Raw genomic sequence first — 19,800 nt, forward strand, 5'->3', positions numbered from 1 at the left:
CTTTATCCTCCTGTGTTCACTGCTCCCCAGCTCCAGGCCAGTTTCAGGGCTAAGTGACCTATGGATTCCTCTTCCTTCTCCTCCCTTCTTGAACCCCAGGCAATCCTGGTTCCCTGATGCCTAGCACTCAAAGTCCCAATCTCCATGCACAGCAAAATACAACCAATTCATGACCTGGATTTATAAAGCACACAGAAGAAGTCTGATAAAATACACCTTTATTAGAAATTTTTCAGCAGCATCATTTCCATTTGCTTTTCTAATCAAAGTACATTTCAAAATAATTACAATAAACACTCAAAATATGAGCAAAAAATATTTTGAGAACTCAGGAATAAAATCATCAGTAGTACATGTTTCATTCATCCACCTGTCCATTCATACACTCATTCATTCATTGTTGTAAAATGTGCATTATTAGCACAGAGAACTGGGAATGCTACCTAGTGTGGAAACTGTATTCTTGCCACAGTTCCGGCTGTGGAGACTAGAGTCTAGATTCAGGAGGAAGGCTAGACTCTGCAATACAGTCTGATATAAATGTATGATTTTGCTAAAGAATCTAAGCCAGGCTCAATAAAAATGGTTTCCCTTTCTATTCATGTTCAACTGAGAAAATAAATAGTCGTTATAAGGAAAATTTTCACACAGAGAAACACAAAATCCAGCTGAGGCTTTGCTCTGCTGGTATTTGCTTTGCACCTTCCTTTATGAAGACAGATTTGCTTTTCATTCATTCAGCTCCAGTTTCTAGAGTAGGCAACCACCTGAGATGCCAGGAAAGGGTGTTGATCACCCTATGGTCCATCAAATGCAAGTTCATGTGAGTAGATTACAAACTCTTTGCAGGATACTTAGACTTAAGGACATGAGCTTTTTCTCAGACATTAACATAAACATGTTCACTTGGTAGCTAGGGAGATAATAGCAAACAGAGTTCTGGTTGGACAATGCCAACAGGCAGAAGGGTGGAACTGAATTAGTTTTTTCAACCTTCTGTATCATCTGCATCTCTATGGATATGCTATTCATCAGGTCAAATTGAACACTAAGTGCTGATGTGTGAAAACAGACCCAAGAATGGGGCCTGGATTCCCTTCCTTGATAATGCTATAGGGTCTTAGGGTGGTGCCTCTTCTGATATTGCTAAAGGCCCCGAGTCAATTCCTTTCTTCAGTGGATCATTGAATGTAATGATCACCAACCAATTCAGCAGATACTTTCATTAGCAAATTTAATGATGTGATAATCTTTCCAAAATTTACAAATGTACAATATATTTATAGCATTACCTTCAGAGAGTTTCAGTGCAAAGATATACATATAGTACAAGGTGGTAATTAGTTGTAAAAATATGAGATGAGTAAAAAAGACACACAAGGCATTGTTTCCACAAACTCCCAACTACAGGAGTACAGAGGGGGAAATATATTCTTTTAATAAAGTACTGAATGTTAATTTCTTTCATCTGTTTGTAAAAAAAAAAAAAAATGTGCAAAAGTGTATTTCTAATTATTCCCTAAATAGCCAGCACAGTTATGCCTCCGAGTCTTCTCTCACAAGATTTGCAGTGTCTTTAAATGTGTCTTCTGTTGCACTGTAGCCTGGAGTTGAGCCTTTTTTCCAAGAAACCTTAGCAGGAGGAGAAGGTGATGGAGGTGGGGTCACAGCAGCACCGACCTTTGGTTCATTCTCCATCTAAAACCACAAAGAAACAAGAATCTGTCACTTATTTCCAACACGATGGAAAATGGTTTTGTGTGGGGAAGACAAATTGTGGCCAATTTGCTCAGAATAATCTGAGCGCATGCCTGATTTAGCAAGTTAATGCTAAGAAAGAATGCCTGGGCTGAGAAAAATTGTTAACAATTACCTCGGAATAGAATGGATTTTCAAAGTTGGTATTTTGTTTCGGTTTTCGTTTGAAGATATTCCATTTTGTTGGCTAAACGAAAAAGAGGGAAACAGAAAACTTTCGGTAATGGAATTTTTGTTTCTTGCCCCCAGCCTAGGTTTTAAAACTTCTTCTTACAGAGGGAAAAAGTAATTTGGAACTTGGGACCACATGATGCGGCCCATGCAGGAAAATTGCTCAATTCTCCCATGGTTGGGCCCTGAAGAGTCACTGAAACTCTGGGCTCTTGTCATCTAATAATTTCAAAACACTTGCTTGATCTGAAATGTATAGTTCACAGAATCTGTGCCTGAGAATCTAGAAGTTTTGACAGAGACAGGCAAGAGATTTCTTCAGGGGCTGCCTGAAACTTTAAGGAACAAGCCAGACTGTAACCCTCATCTCGTATTGATCCTTGGTCAACTCCATCATATTCCATATCCTGTCACCATTTCCTCCTGCCATTATGATGATAACGAAAACAAGTAACAGGGGCTTTCCTGGTGTGCCAACTGATCCCAGAACAAAGAGTACATAAAAACAACAATTAACAGCCAAAGTATGAACTACAGTAACACAAAACAATACAAAAATGCAGCCACTTGGAAAGCGATATGCAGATGACACCACCCTTATGGCAGAAAGCAAAGAAGAACTAAAGAGCCTCTTGATGAAAGTGAAAGAGGAGAGTGAAAAAGTTGGCTTAAAGCTCAACATTTAGAAAAATAAGATCATGGCATCCAGTCCCATCACTTCATGCCAAATAGATGGGGAAACAGTGGAAACAGTGGCTGACTTTATTTTTTGGGTCTCCAAAATCACTGCAGATGGTGACTGCAGCCATGAAATTAAAAGACGCTTACTCCTTGGAAGGAAGTTATGACCAACCTAGATAGCATATTCAAAAGCAGAGACATTACTTTGCCAACAAAAGTCCATCTAGTCAAGGCTATGGTTTTTCCAGTAGTCATGTATGGATGTGAGAGTTGGACTATAAAGAAAGCTGAGTCCTGAAGAATTGATGCTTTTGAACTGTGGTGTTGGAGAAGACTCTTGAGAGTCCCTTGGATGGCAAGGAGATCCAACCAGACCATCCTAAAGGAGATCAGTTCTGGGTGTTCATTGGAAGGACTGATGTTGAAGCTGAAACTCCAATACTTTGGCCACCTGATGTGAACAGGTGACTCATTTGAAAAGACCCTGATGCTGGGAAAGATTGAGGGCAAGAGGAGAAGGGGATGACAGAGTATGAGATGGTTGGATGGCATCACCTACTCAATGGACATGAGTTTGGGTGGACTCCAGGAATTGGTGATGGATAGGGAGGCCTGGCATACTGAGGTTCATGGGGTCGCAAAGAGTCGGACACAACTGAGTGACTGAACTGAACTGAACAGAACATTGATTGAGTGCTTACTATGTGTCAGGGACTATTCTAAGAGTCTTGCACATTTCTGATTTAATCTTCCCAATGACTGCAAGGCAAAGGCTCTGATTATATCTATTTTGCAGATGAGGAAAGGGGGTCTCAGCAAAATCACTGAACTAAATTGTAGGTAGAGGAGCAGGCAATGCCTCTAGGATTCAGAGGCCTCAAAACTAAAGAACCCAAAGAGAAATCAGCCTGGACTATGATGAACAACCCATGTCTTACAGAAAAGCTGTCCATGGTAGAGTGCTGGCCATGGCTCTGGCCATCTCCAGCTGGCAGGAGACAAGAGAACAGGAGACTGGGGAATAGACCACGCCCTCCTGCAGGTCGCTAAGGTAGCATGTGTGTTTTATGAAGTGTCTCCTGTTCTCTGAAAGTAGGGGGCCAACACGTGAAGGACTAGAGAGCATGTGAATACAGAAGTAGAAGAAAGCATTCACTCACATTTAATTGAGCACCTCCTCAGCACACAGCCACCACCAAGGGGAAGATGGAGATACTCAGGTCAAAGCCCGGCCTCTAGAAACCTACCGTTAATGAGGAAGGCCCAAACTCATTGCTTCAGTGTGGAATGGCCCCATGGACTTGAGTAATTACTAACAAGAGAAGTAGTGTTGATTTTCACTGTTATCCTCTTGGGAAGTCCAATGCGTGTCAACACAACTTTTGAAAATGACAGAACTAAACCATAGGAGTTCATTTTTTCGAGTCATGAAAGAGAAAAATGTAAGCCTCTCTGGCACATTAATGTCAACCTAAGGTCATCCTAGCCAAGGGCTTCTACTGCTTTAAGCCACTCTGGCTGTTATCTTAGTTCCCAGGAGGCAAAGGTCATAGAAAAATCTATGGACATACCATGGAGGACAGACCTTAGAGGGCCTCAGCCTCAACTGATTAAAAAAAGAAAAAAGGAGGAAAAGCTAGTGTATTGCAAAGACGGAAATGAGAAAAAAAGGACTGCAACCAGTAAAGGTCTGCTCTACTTGAGAGAGTCTCTCAGTGTTTCTAATGACTGTCGTGCAGGGCAGAGGTTGCAGAATCCCCATCACATTCCCCTTCCTGCTCAGCTGGGAGAGAGCTCTGTTGAAAGAAGGGGATCACTGGACTTGAGGATAGAATGTAGATCTGGCACTGCCGCAGGGCCGAGTCAGACGGGGAACCAACGTGTGACATTTAGGTATTCTGGTGTCTGTGGAAAAAGTAGTCTGCAAAATAAACTTTTCAATGTAGCTTAAAGAAAAATATGTAATCCTTTGAAAATATGAAATATCAAAAAATGAAAGTGGAAATTCCTAAGACTACATTTGTCTGTGTATGTGTGTGTGTAAGAAGGAATTAGTAAATGAAAGATGAAAAGGTAGACAAAGGCACCTTTGTTATAAGCTCTCCTCGTTAGTATCAATTTAGTTCAACTCTTATTTTGACCTGAAAGAGCAGAACAGGAACCAGTGCTGAGAATCCAACCTGACTTTGCAGACACTAATTTTGTTTATAGATTATGCAATTTGAGAACAGGGGTTATTCTAGAAAATGGTAAGATTTCTAACTACCTTTGGGCTTTAGTTCCTTTATATTACTTAACAAAAGTCATAGGACCTTAGAACATCCCAGATCCTACTGTTTTCAATGGGGAGTGTATGTTTAGGGGCTGAGGGGAGGGCAGGGGTCACAACGCACTGGAGAAACTCCTGGCACTCAGTGGACAGGGGCCAGGAATACTAGGATGTCCAGCAATGTGGAGCATAGTTTTGTGCCATAACGGACTGCCCAACCCAAGATGCCAATGGTGCCCCCAGTGAGTAATACTAAGGACTCTAGTGCCCAGAGGTAAAATAGTTGCCCAGAATCAAACAGCTATATCTGAAATAGCTTCTTCTTAAGTGTCTGTTAAAACTAATGATATATTATCCATTCATGTAAAGCTTTGTATCAAATTTATTGAATTTCTCTTTGTAGACCCCATAGTTTACAAATTTCAAAGGGTCTGCAGACAAGATAGAGAAGCTCCATCTAGTGTTCTTTTTTTTTTTTTTTCTTTTACTCTTCGGTATTAAACTCTGCGCCTGGCACATTGAGGACAATGATGTTAGATGGAAAGATCGAGCGAGTGTAGACTAGTGCCACCAAGTGGTGAACATCAGTAACAACAGTAGAGTAAACGCAACACGCGTTCTTAAGGGAACAAAGACATACACAGCGGAAAAACTGCACTGCACAGGAAAGGAAAAGGTTCTCTATATGTATCATCGACACAGTGAGGTCTTCATGCATTTTAAGTTGCTATCTCAAATTAAATGCCTCTGATTTGAAGAGGCTGGGTTCAGAAGGATGCCACCCTTCTTTCCTGCTTTGTGTCACAAGGAACATCATTCCCAACTCAATGTTACAATGTAGCTTTACTCAGTAGAATGTTTTCAATTTATTATTTTTAAAATCATCTTTACTAATTGTCTACACATCTTGGGATCTGTGAGCCTATCACGGTCTCTCTAGTTTGCCTAGGATTAATAAACCCAGCAATTCCAAAGTCCTTCCCAAATCCCATTATCATTCCAGTCACTGTTACCTGAGTTTCATCACTTGAGGAAGTTGGCTTTGTGTCTGTAACTAGTTCAGCAGGGTTTATGGGGCTTCCATAGTTTTTGTTATACACTGTTGCAGATTCAGTTACCTGTGTGCATATTGAAGGCCAGTATTCAGTTTTGAAAGAATTTTTGCTGTAAAGTTTATCAACTCTTTGATTCTGCTTACCACCTTGCTCCTGTACAAATATGATCAGGCACCATTTTTATTATATGAAAACGACCCTCTGGTCCGTGAATAAACATCACTCTCATCTCCCCCAAATCAGGAGCGCCAACGACTAAGCTGTCTCTCATGCCTGGTTCTTGGGAGAATCAGGCATGAGATAGAATATTCTTGGGACCACGAATATTCTTGGGACCACTCATTACTGGTCACACTCTATTTCTGTCATACTAAAATGTACTGTATCTCCTGATGCAAAAGAAGCTTAGCTCTAGTGGTTCAGACAAGAGGAAGACGGGCTAGCTGAAAATTGACAGGTACTGGCAGTGGCATTGGGCCTGCTGATCCGGACCCAGTGAAGAAATGTCCCTCCATCCATCTGTCTAATTTATCTCTCTGTTCCTCTCAAAGATAAGTGAGTAATAGGACTGTACCAAAGGAAGTTTTGGTATCTGTCTACCAACCTCAGAGACCTCTGCACTTTCCAGAAAAGTATGAGAAAGGCGAGCAGGGAAGTCACCTCAAATTACACTCTCATGATACCAGTAAGGACCAGACACAGTGTGTGCCCAGTCCCCCAGGCCTCTGCATAACGGCCTGAGGACTGTCCACTCACTCAGCTCACAGATATTTACAAAGCACCTGTGTGTGCCAGGCCCTGTGTCTGCCACTGAATGCACTCAGACCTCTTGCTCTGCTACTCAGGATGAAAACTGCTCTTGGTTGGCACCCCCAGAATGGTGGCCAAAACCCAAGATTCTGATTGTTTTCAGGCCTTCTGTCCTTTGGCCAATCCTGTGACTGCAGAGCATGAAGCTGAGGAAGGGACCACCGTGCTTCCTTCCAAGGAGGGAAGGCCGGGAGGATGCTAAAGGCACATTATTCCAAAGAACAAGACTCAGCAGCAGCACCTGACAGAAAGGACTGTGGTTTCTCACCGGGGCTGTTGTTGGCTGAGCCACTGTGATAGCAGTGTCCTTGGAGGAGTATGTCGGGTTCTCAAATATTATGGGCGACTTCCCGAAGTCTGCGGCAAAATGCTCATTCTGATGAAGGAAAAAAAGGATTATACCATGCAAACCTGGTTCACACACAGCAGAAGATGCACTCCTTACAGGAGGTATGTTAGGTGCTTTGCCGAACTGACCCCAAAAGATGAAAAGAAAAGCCAGCAGAGACACAAGACCTCCCTATGGCAAACACTGTGTAAAGTGACATAAATGCTCTAACTCATCAGCTCAGGGAAACAAAAACACTCTTCCCATTTCTGAGCACTCTATGGGTCCTTAAGGCAAAGCCACTTTCGGGTTGGCTTTGGACATAGAAGGGTGGGAGGTGGAAGAAAAGCAAAGAGAAGAGGCAGAAGGGGAAAGCAGAATGGATAACACTGCACTTTTAGGCAGGGACAAAAAAGAAAGAAAGATCGGGGGAGGGGGGAGGCAGAACTCTGAGAATGGCTTCCTATCTCCGAATGTGAACACTGCACGGATCCTAGTCCACCCATAAAGTATCTGGTCCTCACAGGAGGGATCACTCTACAGACGGGCACAGAAAGTTCAACCTCCATGCTTCTATCACATTCTTAGAAGCTGGCAGAGCTGGGATTTAAACCAACCACTGACTCAAAAACCATGTTTATCCCAACACTACCTCGGTGGGAAAATACATGAGACTAGGCAACATGTATCTCCCTGCCTCTTCCTTTAACATATAAAAAGTCATCAAATAAAGACAGAATATCATGGTCGCTCTCCCGTTTCCCCAAAACATAGATTGTTTTAAGATTTCAATTAAACTTAAAACTGGGCATGACTCCAGGTCAACAGTGTGACTTACTTTTAGCTCAGGGGTTCATTTCAATTTCATTACTAATGTTTTTAGACACATTTCTGCAACAAGCTCAGTGTTTCCTAACTTTGCAGAGCGAAGACTTTCTTCCGAGGGGCATAGTGTATTTAATTTTTTTTTTTTAGTAGCTGAATTTTATTCTTTATAAAAAGGGTTTCTTGGGACTTCCCAGGTGGTCTAGCAGTTAAGAATCCACGTTGTGATGCAAGGAATAGGTTCAATCCCTAATTGGGGAACTAAGATCCACGTGCTGAAGGGCAACTATGCCCAGGTACCTCAACTACTGAGCCCATGGGCCTCAACTAGAGAGTTCATGTGCCACAGTGAAGATCCCGCATGCTGCAACCTGATGCGCCCAAATAAATAAATAAATATATTTTTCTTAAGTATTTCTTTGATAAAACAGTGAAAATGCTAACCTTCAAATAGTCATTTTGTAACCACACTCACCATCGCCAGCGATCTGTCAATAGCAGACTCGGGCCCAAAACCAGTTACTCCGATATCCATGTTCACATCATCCCCTGATCTGAAGGTCACCCCATTTCCATTTTCAGAGGATTTGAGATGGCTTAAGCTGAAAAGAAATAATCAAACAGTGTCTTGTTTTTTGTTTTTTTTTTTAATCTTTTGCAATAATTGTCTAGCTAGTTTCCTAGCTAACTCTCACTTAATTGAAAGGCTTGAATCCCACTTTTGAATTTACACATCATGTACAAGAGTAAATTCCCTTGGTCACCCAGAAGTGTTCAAGCACATTCCTGAGTGCTTAAGAACCAGGAGCGGGCCGGCCTGGCACTCGGGGAAAGAAAGCCTGGCCCTTCACACAGCCGATATTGTTCTCCAGTGTAACCTGGTCGACACAGCCATTTACATTCTAAAATGTGATTTGTTACTCAGGCTTCAGAGAAGCAATCAAAGAAGTGAATGCTTTCAGTTCAGCATCTTTTGCTTCTGCAGAGTAGCTGAACACTCTAGGATGGTTTTTAATTTAAAAAAGAAGAATTCAGTATTCACGTGCTTACAGATCATCCAGATTTCTGAAATCAATATTCCACATAATGAAACTGACCTTGACAGCTTTGGCAGAGAAGGCAAAATGGAGCCAGTTTTCCGATAGTGGAGAAACCCTAAAGTGGCTAAAGCAGCAATTATGACGATCAAGATGACTGTCAATAGCACGGACGCCGCTGCCGAAGAGGGAAGAAGAAGGAAATGTATGAACAGGAGAAGAAGGAAAAGAGCGAGCTGGCTGAGCAGCAGGGGCTGGGGACTAGAACCTTTACTTCTTCCAAAACTGAGTTAAACAGATTATAGACAGCACGCAACTGAGGGAGCATGATGCATTCCCAGACCCCTCATTATCCTTAAAACTTACTTGTTCCTGGAGGAACGCCTTGGGAAAGCCCCATTTCACAATATTCTCCCACGTAGCCACTAGAACACCTGAAAGGAAAGGAAGAACCATTCATGAGCTGTTGCTTCCTTAGGTTTCGACTGTAATCTGACGATGGAAATTCACTTTCACAGGGAACAGCTGTGCCATCTACGGAGTCAGACTCATCAAACTGACCTATTGGTGTCTTCTCTAACCTATGGAATTCTTCCTTGGAGAGTAAACCCGGAAACCTTCATCGTGTTCTTTCCTTGGACATGCTTTCATGAAATACCTTTGTGCACCATGTGAAGAGCTTTCTTGATAATTTTCTGCTTTCCAAATCTTAAGCCGAGTCTCTTCCTCTGGAGAGCTTGGCACTGAAGCAGCTCTGCTAATGGCTGCTCTCCCACAGTTAAAATTGGCAATTCCAGGTGAGGAGGAAAATTGGGTTGTCATTTCTCTAACTGCTTGCTCCCCAGAATGGGGCACACAATTCTGTGGCATCCCCCCAGGAGTGGGGCTTCCCTGGTAGCTCAGCTGGTAAAGAACCCGTCTGCAATGCAGGAGACCCCGGTTCGATTCCTGGGTCTGGAAGATCCCCTGGAGAAGGGATAGGCTACCCACTCCAGTGGTCTGGCCTGGAGAATTCCACGGACTGTATAGTTCATGGGGTCCCAAAGAGTTGGACACAACGGTGAGACTTTCACTTTCACTTCCCCCCCCACCCCCACCAGGACTTAGAAATGCAGGATCCCTGTGAATGAGATGGGCATTTTTTTCCAAAGCCCTAGGTGATTCTAATGTACATGATACTTTGAGAAGTACTGCCTTAGTTCTCCGTGGACTCCCCCACTGGAGGGCAAGCTGCTTATGATATGAAAACTGACAAGGCTCTTGTGCTTGTTTTTAAGGGTCTCAACTTCCCCCCAGAAGGGGTAAGACCTACAGCTCAGACCTCAGCATTCAGACTTACTTGCATTTGGGGAGGTTATTCTCATCAAAATAGCAGCTTCCTCTGTTCATACACCTGCATGGAGGGGGCATGCTGACAGCACCTACAATGGCTGCAGAAGGAGAAAGTCACACATGTGTGAGTCAGCCACACTCAGCAGAGCCCCCCACCAACCTGCAAACTTGTTTCAGCCCAAGCTGGAGTAGGGAGTGAATGGAGTGGGGCAGCTGATTATCCTCTCTATCAAAATGATACCTCGCCCTTAAGTCAGATGAACTCCTTTATCAATAAGGTCTTGGGGACTAACATATATTTGATAGGGGGAAAAAAGGCAGTTTATAGCAGCCCCCCCTCCAAAATAATGGAGCAATACTAGACTCCTGAAAATACGCACTAATAGTTAAAAAGAACATTGTGGTAAATCTCTTAGGACATTCACATTTCATTTGAGGTTTTCAGAATGCTTCTTTTTGAACCCAGTTAAATCAAGAGCTCAATTTAGGCATACCCTGAAACATCCACTAAAGACTTTGAAGCATCAGCAATCCATTGATCAATAAACAGACACACAGACACAGATCAATAGATACTTGATAGCTGATTGGAGATATTTTTTTAAGACCTTCAATATTACCCTTGCTAAAGATCGTAATCTTGCAAATACTTCCCCAGTAGCACTGGGACAGAGTGGGAATAGAGAGAGCAGAAGGGGCAGTTACTTGCTGAGTTCGTTCTCTAAACCTGCAACTTTTCAGCCTGATTGGGAAGAGTCAACAGGTGGAGGCTTGTTTCACTGCTTGCTCCCTCTGGTGGCAGAACATGGTTATGTCTCTTCATTTCCCCAGAATGTGAGCCATAAAATGGGCGGCTAGAGTTAGACACGGCTGCGCGACTTCACTTTCACTTTTCACTTTCATGCATTGGAGCAGGAAATGGCAACCCACTCCAGTGTTCTTGCCTGGAGAATCCCAGGACAGGGGAGCCTGGTGGGCTGCCATCTATGGAGTCGCACAGAGTCGGACACGACTGAAGCGACTTAGCAGCAGCAGCAGTGAACAGGATGATGTTCCTATCATCCTTATCAAGCACTGGATACTAGTTAGGGACACTAACTAGTTACTATATGGCTTTTTAATTCCTTAATAAAGTCACTGAAGAAAGGTCTTGCCAAGAATAGGTCATCTATAGCATTTGGGATGAGAATTAAACCACTGCTTACTTATTTCAGCTTCCATCTGTCAACAGCATAAAGTACATTTTAAAACGTGGCCTTTTTTCAGTTGTCAAAACTTTGAAATGAGCAAATGGGAAAAAGAGTGAACTCTCTCTATGTCTCCCCTCCGTACAGGATAAGCATCACCCCACAACCTCTGGAGCCTGGTTCTCCACTTTGAGGAACTCCCAGTAAGGCTGAATAGATTCTGGGGTGACTGGGATCCAGTATGGGGCAGATTGAGGAGGATGAGGCTTTATAGAAAAGTCACTCTTTAAAATGTCTTTATAAGACAACCTAACAGTCGATTTAGGGGTACTGGATGTAAATCTCTACAGATTTTGGCAAACAATCCTCAGAAATCACAGGGACACAAGTTCCGTTTGGCCCCTTCAGTCCCACTCAGCTCTGTTCATAGTTTCCAGATCTCCCATCCTTCCTTCCAGCCACCCCCACTCTCTTCTGCAAGAGACCAGTACCCAGGGACTCTTTAGGCTCCTGAAAAAGGTGAAGCCTAGGTAAGGGACTCTACTAAAGATGGCAAAGGAGCTCCCCCCAGCCCCCACGGCTGCCCAGGCAGCGTTCCTACCTGCATCACACACTGTGACGCTCCCTTCTAGAAATCTGGAGCCTTGGGGACAGGCGCAGGTGTATCCCTTAGGTCTCAGAAGGCATAAGTGGCTGCAGACATCCTTACAGCGATTGGGCACTGGAAAGCAAATGAGAACAGCGATTAGTTTCTGAGGAGGGAATGAATGCTCCAACCAGGGACATGTCCATCTGCTGAGTTGTGGCCAGGAGACATCTGAGCTCAGGCAGCAGCCTGATACCTTTAGGCCACGTGACACCTGACAACTCACCCCCTTTACACTACCCTCCCCTGCTGCCTCACCACCATGGCACTGTCCCTCCCCGTGCCCTCCACCCCACTTCTGTGCCCCTCACATTTTCTAGTGGCATCATTTATCTCCCCTATGGCCCTGGCAAGTCTGGATGGTGGGTGTCTGCCTGGTTCACCGCATGACTGCAAAAGTCAATCAGCACTAAGCAATCTGAGATATTTCAAAAGGTCAGACCCCACTATTATATCCAGACGTGTCAGTATCCAAATCTGGATGGATCCAAAAGTGTAGTCCAGCCAAAGCATACAGTGGATGTGATTTTTCACCCCTGCTCTCCAAAGACAAGTTTTTCTTCTGGGCTTCAGTTTCATTATTTGCAAGGTTAGGGAATTTAGAGCTCTGATTAACAGCATCACCTTTATTACAATTACTGAGGCCCTGTCACAGAAATCCAGAATTGGGATGCAGCTCACACAGAGCCATAGAATTCGAGCTGGAACTGGGTTTACTGACAAATGGACCAGAATAGAAAAATGCTGAGCTTTGGGTTGAATGGAATAAAGTTTAAAAATCATCTCTGGGTTTAAAGCTTATCTACTGCTTGGGTGACTTGGGCAGATTTCTAGTTCCTTTCCTCACTTCAAAAATGTCCTTTCCCTTTCACGTTACTCCACACAGTGATGAAGGATGAATTAGAACACATCCCCCTTGGTCTGCCTGCAATGCAGGAGATGGGTTTGATCCCTGGGTCGGGAAGATCTCTCTGAGAAGGAAATGGCAACCCACTCCAGTATTCTTGCCCTGGGAAGCCCCATGGCCAGAGGAGCCCGATGGGGTACAGTCCATAGGGTCACAAAGAGTCAGACACAACTTAGCAACAAAACCACCACCACCACCTGAAGAAGCAGGACCCAGAACTAAGAAAAGAAGGAGGGAGAATGTAAAAAGGCATCCTTCAAGCTTTAAGCTAAGGCTTGCCTAGCTCAGGATGACTTGACTAGCCTGACCTTGCAATTGTTAAGAGTGGGTAAGACTTCTGATGTCCATGAAACCTATTATTATGTGACTTGTCAACCCCACTTACATTTATCAGGGGTCTAACCCATACTGGATTCTGTGGCCTAAGAAGACATTCCCACACTGCAAGCAACAAGGACTGAAGGATTTTTACTTCATATCTGCTGATGGTGTGCATCATTTCATTTTGTCTCCAATTTTATCTTTCTCTCCTCAAAATGATTAAAATACACACACATGCACATTTCAGGCACAGGGAGATCAGCTATTATTATCCACCACCATTTTCCAGAAAGACTATAGCCATTAATTTGAAATAAGGTTTGTGACTACCTGAATGATTATATTTCCGTTGATGGAAGACTCGAACTTGAGTAAGCCAAGGGTTCACTGTCAGCAATTTCTCTTTCTTGTTTCTCCCAAATTTATCTTGGATCCACACTTCTCCCTTATCCTTAGATGTCCAGTATAACTGGCTCTCAAAGATGTCCAGACTATAAGGGTTCACCGCTGTTCACCCACAGGGAAAAAGCAAAAACAAAACAAGGTTATTGAAAAGAAGATACCCAAGCTCCACTTCTAGGTTGGAAGTCAAGCTGCTCAGATCAACCTCTAAGGCAACACCTTAAAATTCCAGCAACATCCGTAGATTCTCTGTACATACGGCCAAGAAAGTGTGCCACGCCAGGAGATCAAGATAACAGAAATTAAATTGGATGAATGCCTACAGGCTGACACCAATTATAGGGGACTTGCTCACTTTCAAGTTGCTGATTTTATTTTACTTTTAGAAAACAAGTTGTATGGCAGAGAGTTTTTTTTCCTTAGACATAAGATACCACTTATCAGGAAAACTTGATACGTGCTGGATTTTTCAGGTCTGTAGAATTTAGGCAAGAAAACAAAATGCTACTCTCCTAAATGTTTCCAGTCTTGCATAAAAGGCAATTTAGCATGTTAAAAATGAATGTATCTAGAAGGAATTAGACCTGGATATAACCACTGTAACACAGGATCCTCACCTCTATCAGGGCAACCTAACGAGAAATGGTTATTTTAACATCTGATGCCGAGAGCAGTTTTTTTTATGATACAAGAAAGAACTCCTAACAGGTTCATTTGCATTTGAATCAGCAGATGGGAGCTGGGTAGAATGGAAAGTATATAAGAAACTATATAAACCGTCTCCTAAGATTAGGATTACTTCTTGGGAAAAGGGGAGCAAAGAGACTGGAAACACATTAATTAATATAGGATAATTGAAAGTGAAATTTCTAACCTGAAGTTACCACAATTCTCCTATCGGTTCCATCATATTTGATGGTTTCAACAATGTTGTCCTTGAGGTCACTCCAGTAGATCCGGTCACCATTCATATAATCTATACAGAGGCCTGTTGGCCAACCGAGGTCCTCCTGAACCAAGACTTTCCGACGCTGCCCATCCATCCAAGCGGACTCGATTTTAGGATTTTCGCCCCAGTCAGTCCAGTACATAAACCTGTAACAGAAGGTTTCCTCGTGGTAGCATTTCATCAGGTGGAAAAACCAACTGATTTTCAAAGAGGCCTGGGTCCTAAAGGATGCTGCTTTTATATCTACATGGGACAGGGAGAGACAGGGAGACAAGGGAGAGCGGGTGCATCTGTGAGCTCTCCTTCATGAGAACTGCACATTCCAAATACAACCTGGACAGTCCTGTCCTAGGATATATATCCACACCCTTCAATATATATAATCACAAAGGCTGTTTCTTGAATGGCCACTGTATAAGAAGGCACAATCCTGTGTTTGGAATGTATCTGAGTGAAAAAAAATAAAAGATTCCTTTCCTCATCCTAACTCTTTGAAAATGTATTCCTTTGCAGCCAATTATACTTGATTGTAGAAGAACTGAGTAAACCAAGGATTGCACCACGTTAAGTACCTAGAAAGGATCAGGCAAGATAAATGGATGGTCAGGGCAGCTGTGAATGTAGGGTGATGGGCAAAGACCACATTAAGCCAAGCCCTAGCCTAAGAGTTTCAGGCAATACTGTGTCAAGGAAAGCATATCCACGTAAGGTTACCAGTTATTCTGATTTTTCAAACCAGAAATACAAATATATATTTTTTTAATTTTAATGTTATCAGGACTTTCCTGGTGGTCCAGTGGTTAAGAACCCACCTTCCAGTGCAGGCGGGACTTGGATTCCATCCCTGGTTGGGGAACTAAGATTCCAAATACTTCAGAGGAGCTAAGCCTGTGACCTGCAACTTTAAAGAAACCCTCAAATTGCAACAAAAAGCCCACGTGCTGAAACTAAGACCTGATGCAGCCAATAAATAAATAAATCATCTTTTAAATATCTAATGCTATCAACTACATTTACTTAAAGCTCTGAAGTTCAAGTCCAATAAGTATACGGGCCATGTTTAGCCCATCAGCCACCAACCACTTTGCAATCTCGAGTCTAAACCAATCATCAGGTGTTGCCCAATCCCTAAATACTACTGAGAAATGTGTGGATTTTAGACAAACCGCAGTGTTGAAAATGTGGCTAAACCCTTCCCCATATGCAGTGTCTGTCTACTGAAGCCTGTTTGATCCTTTAAATATATTATAGTTCTTGAAAACAGTCATAGCTGCCGCTCAAAAAAGTCCAAGGACAACTTCAGTACAATTGGGAATAATTGAAAATTATTGAAAATAATTTTTTTGAGAACCCAGTGGAAAATATTGCACATTAAGGACTCCTTCAAGTACTTACCCTAGCTTGGGATTCACAACTATTGCAGCTGGTTGACCCAGTTCAGTGGAAATCAGCCACTTTCTGTACCTTCCATCAAGTTCAGCCACTTCAATCCGTTGTCTCCTGGCATCTGACCAGTAAATATGCCTGAATTTAGAGAGACAAACAACTGAAAAGTCTAGAATGAACTTCCGGGGTGGAGGTGTGAAGACCAGAGCATTTAGTGTGGAAGTTCTGGCCAGCAAAACAGCTACTCAGACACCAGTGATAAGAGCACAGCCTCTGTCTCTCAGGAATGCCCCAGTCTCTTCAGCCAAGGGGACATGTGAGGGAAGTTACAAGTGATGGGGTGTGGGGTGAAGGGGCTATTCAATGAAGCAGCGGTTATCAGCCAGGACGGGTAACGATGGTGACCCTCACACCTGGCATGATTACGAGACAACTGCTTCTAGGTAGGGGTCGTGAGGCTCTGTGGGCCTTTCGTTCTGACTGCCTGTGAGTCAGCTTCCTCCTCAGCCAAGAGTCCATCATCATCATTAGGAATCTGGCATCAGCTTCAAGGATGAGTGGAAACAGACACTCAAAATAGCAAACTCAGCAAAGCCACCCTGCCCTTATTCTTCGGGCTTCAGGTCTCAGTCTCAAGCAGAAAGAGCTGCAGTACTTTCTTAAATTCACTCATTCATTAAGGCTGAAAAGAGGGAAAACAAGAAGAAAGATCTGCCATTGCCAGGCTGGTTTTCAGAAGGAGGTGCTAAAGTCTAGAGGTGCCAGTTCATGAGTCTCTGAGGTCTTGTTTCCTGACAGGAGTTGCTGAAATGAGTCTCCTGTTATCCTGCAAGTACAGTGGGACTTGCCTAACTTCTGCAAAGATGCGCAAGTCTTCCAGGAGTACTAGACAAGTATGTGAAGAGGTGAAAATTAATACTACAGATGACTCTCTGTTGTCTCAGAGGGCAACAAACATTTTACACTACTACTTCATTAGAAGGACATAATGATTCTACAAATGATTGAGTTCTGATTGTAATGTAGTTACTTTCCCGTAAATGTTATTCCAACCCAAGGCTCTTCCTTGAAGAAGGTTTCTTCAACATCAGTTTGCCTCTCGTGAATCTATCTGATGATAAACCTACTTAAGGTTCTTATTTAGACATCATTTAAATTGGCTCTGGTTCCTGAAGTTCTAGAAGAACACCCCTATTAGCTCAAACCCAAAGCTTAAACAGGAAAGTCAAACTTCCAATCTGTTCAGATAACACAGCCTGCTAGGAACACAACGCTTGGACTGTTCCTCCTCAAAATAATCAGCATCAGGAAAAGTGTTTCGTCTCAACTGCTTTGCTGGTAGAATGCAAGGCTGTCCCATTTCTTCACCAAATGAGCAGTGCTGCCATACTGAAAGTTCATTTTGGAATCCAGAATTCTGTTGACAAAAATGCTCTCCTAGATAGAATATAAAATCTTGACCTTGGGGCTTTCCCCACATTTTTGAGGCACACAGAATACAGGAAGTGATAAAGTTTACCCCATCACCCCACTGGGTAAGCAGAGGTAGATGCTGGGATGCGAGTAAGTCCAGGTATCACTCAGCTGCCCTGAGGCTGAGTGCACCCATAATCTGGGTCAATTCAATTCATGTGCCAAGCTGAGCAGAGGGGAGCTCTGGCCAGAAGAGTAGAAAAGGCAGAAGGAAATGAAGCTAAACTTACCTTCCAACCCAGTCCACTGCCAATCCATCAGGCTGCACTATGTATTTCAGGTCCAGGTTAATTTCCATCACAGGATTATTGCTTCCAGATTCAAAGTTGGGAATGTAGGCACGTTTGATAGCACCGGAATTAGAGCCCTCCCCTAGCACAGTGTAATATACAACACCTGCGGAGGTGAGACACAGCGATCAGGTGCGTGTAACCAGCATCAGGTAAGGGAAGAACTGGAGTCTAATCAGGTGAAGTACTGTTCATTCATTGATGTCTCTGCTTCCTCAGTGTTCCTGTAATACTAATAGTGCAATGAAACCACTATGATCAAACCTCAAAAATCTATCATACTCGACATTCTAGCTATAAAAGCTTTAACTGATAACCTACTGATAATTAGTCAGCAGCATTGAACGGTAATTCATTAAAACATATTTCAGCCAAGAGACTGTTTACCCTCATTAAGATCATGTTCTAGTTTCAAAAAAAGAATATATAGATTAACTAGGGGCAAATTGTTACGAGTTTAAGTCCATACTGGCAATAATGAAGCTGTGTAGAAGAAAAGCCTTATTTTATGTATACACTAAAAGATATTGGATAGCAGGCACTTTAAACAGCATAGGAAGGGACTTTCCTATGGTCCAGCAGTTAAGACTTCGCCTTCCACTTCAGGGAACAGGGGTTCGATCCCTGGTCAGGGAACTAAGATCCCACATGCCACATACTGTGGCCAAAAAAAATACAATTTTCTTTTTAAAAGCATAGGAAGACTGTGCCTTTCAGGGCACACACTTTCCTAGGTAGGAACCGTTCTTGAAAAGTTTACTGCATTGTATGATGAAATGTGAAATAAACCCTACATAGTTTGCAAAGCATGTTCATATCTATCATCTCATTTGACTTTCAAAACAACTCTCAGAGGGAGCCAGGCTGAGCAAGATTACTGCTCTTATTTTACAGATAAGAAATAGAGATCCAGAGAGTTGTTACAATTATTTAAGGTCATAAAGCCAGTAGACAAGGGAGACAGGCATACTATATAAGTTTTCCTGCCCAACAACCATCTCCCGCATGCCATACAGAACCATAAGAGACTTAGCAGTAAGCATCACTTATTTTCCTTCATCAACTACACACCACATACACTAAATTAGATGCTGGGTCAGATGCCAGGCATGTGGAGATGAATTTGATTCAATCTCTGTCTCCAAAGAGCACATGGTTAAGGTGTAGGGAGAAAGATGTGTGGACAACTAGCTGTAAACTCAATCCAATGTGGATAAAATGCTACAGGTTCACAGAACCGAGATTATCAAAGACACCAGAGGGGAGGTGACTTTGAACTGGGATTTGAATAGAAATGCTCCAACCATACAGCAGTGGGGAAGAACAGTCTTGGCAAGAGCAAAGACAAGGAGACAGTGAACAAAGGGATGTGAGGCAGTCCTGAAAGAACAGTCCCCAGAGATGGGAGAAGGTTCAGTGAGAAGTTGGGAAACAGGCTGGGTGCACGGCCACGCTGAGCAGTCTGGAGCATGCCGGGTGGGAGGAGCGTCCTCTTCCACTCAGGCAGCAACACTCGCTCATTAAAAATCCATTTCCCAAAGTTCAACACCTTATCACTCAGTGGATTCAACTGATATCGGTGACAGATGCCAGGGTTCATACTCACTGAGGCCTGTGCCCTCCGGATCCCAATCATAATCCATAGCCTTAATGCGCTCCTGGTCTTCAAGGTACTCTGAGAACTGAAGAGATGAGAGGTTGTATTTTCGAATTCTCACATTTTCAGGCAGTAGCAGCAAAGGAGGACTACCTGGAGACAAAAGAAGGGCTGATTAATCTATTTGAATTCTACCTGAATTTTGGATATAAAACAGCAGATATCTTCCCTGTCCTTAAACACACACACACATTTTTCTAGGAACTAAACTCTGCTAATCAGTGGAGCTGACCATAAACTGGGTTGCAAAATCTGTGACATTCTTGTCTCCATTTCTGTTAGGGATATAATCAGTTCTTTATCTTTAGGTAACAGT

The 19,800-nt window shown here is 43.0% G+C and overlaps 1 protein-coding gene across 1 annotated transcript in view; it reads right to left on the reverse strand.

The window, feature by feature from the left end:
- Positions 1–201: 201 nt before the first annotated feature.
- Positions 202–19,800, reverse strand: part of LRP2 (low density lipoprotein receptor-related protein 2) — a 175,961-nt gene continuing 156,362 nt past the window's right edge. Inside the window, exons 67-80 of the mRNA XM_010849414.1 lie at positions 19,434–19,577; positions 17,768–17,933; positions 16,074–16,202; positions 14,604–14,824; positions 13,658–13,834; positions 12,055–12,174; positions 10,274–10,364; positions 9,301–9,368; positions 8,995–9,112; positions 8,373–8,499; positions 7,013–7,120; positions 5,893–5,997; positions 1,874–1,945; positions 202–1,698 (exon numbers count right to left, since the gene is read on the reverse strand). Of these exons, the coding sequence (XP_010847716.1) occupies positions 1,537–1,698; positions 1,874–1,945; positions 5,893–5,997; positions 7,013–7,120; positions 8,373–8,499; positions 8,995–9,112; positions 9,301–9,368; positions 10,274–10,364; positions 12,055–12,174; positions 13,658–13,834; positions 14,604–14,824; positions 16,074–16,202; positions 17,768–17,933; positions 19,434–19,577 (1,808 nt within the window). The 3' untranslated portion in view covers positions 202–1,536. The remainder of the gene's footprint in view (positions 1,699–1,873; positions 1,946–5,892; positions 5,998–7,012; positions 7,121–8,372; positions 8,500–8,994; positions 9,113–9,300; positions 9,369–10,273; positions 10,365–12,054; positions 12,175–13,657; positions 13,835–14,603; positions 14,825–16,073; positions 16,203–17,767; positions 17,934–19,433; positions 19,578–19,800) is intronic.

Source organism: Bison bison, unplaced genomic scaffold (assembly GCF_000754665.1).
Source record: "Bison bison bison isolate TAMUID 2011002044 unplaced genomic scaffold, Bison_UMD1.0 scf7180017864282, whole genome shotgun sequence".
Lineage (NCBI taxonomy): Eukaryota > Metazoa > Chordata > Mammalia > Artiodactyla > Bovidae > Bison > Bison bison.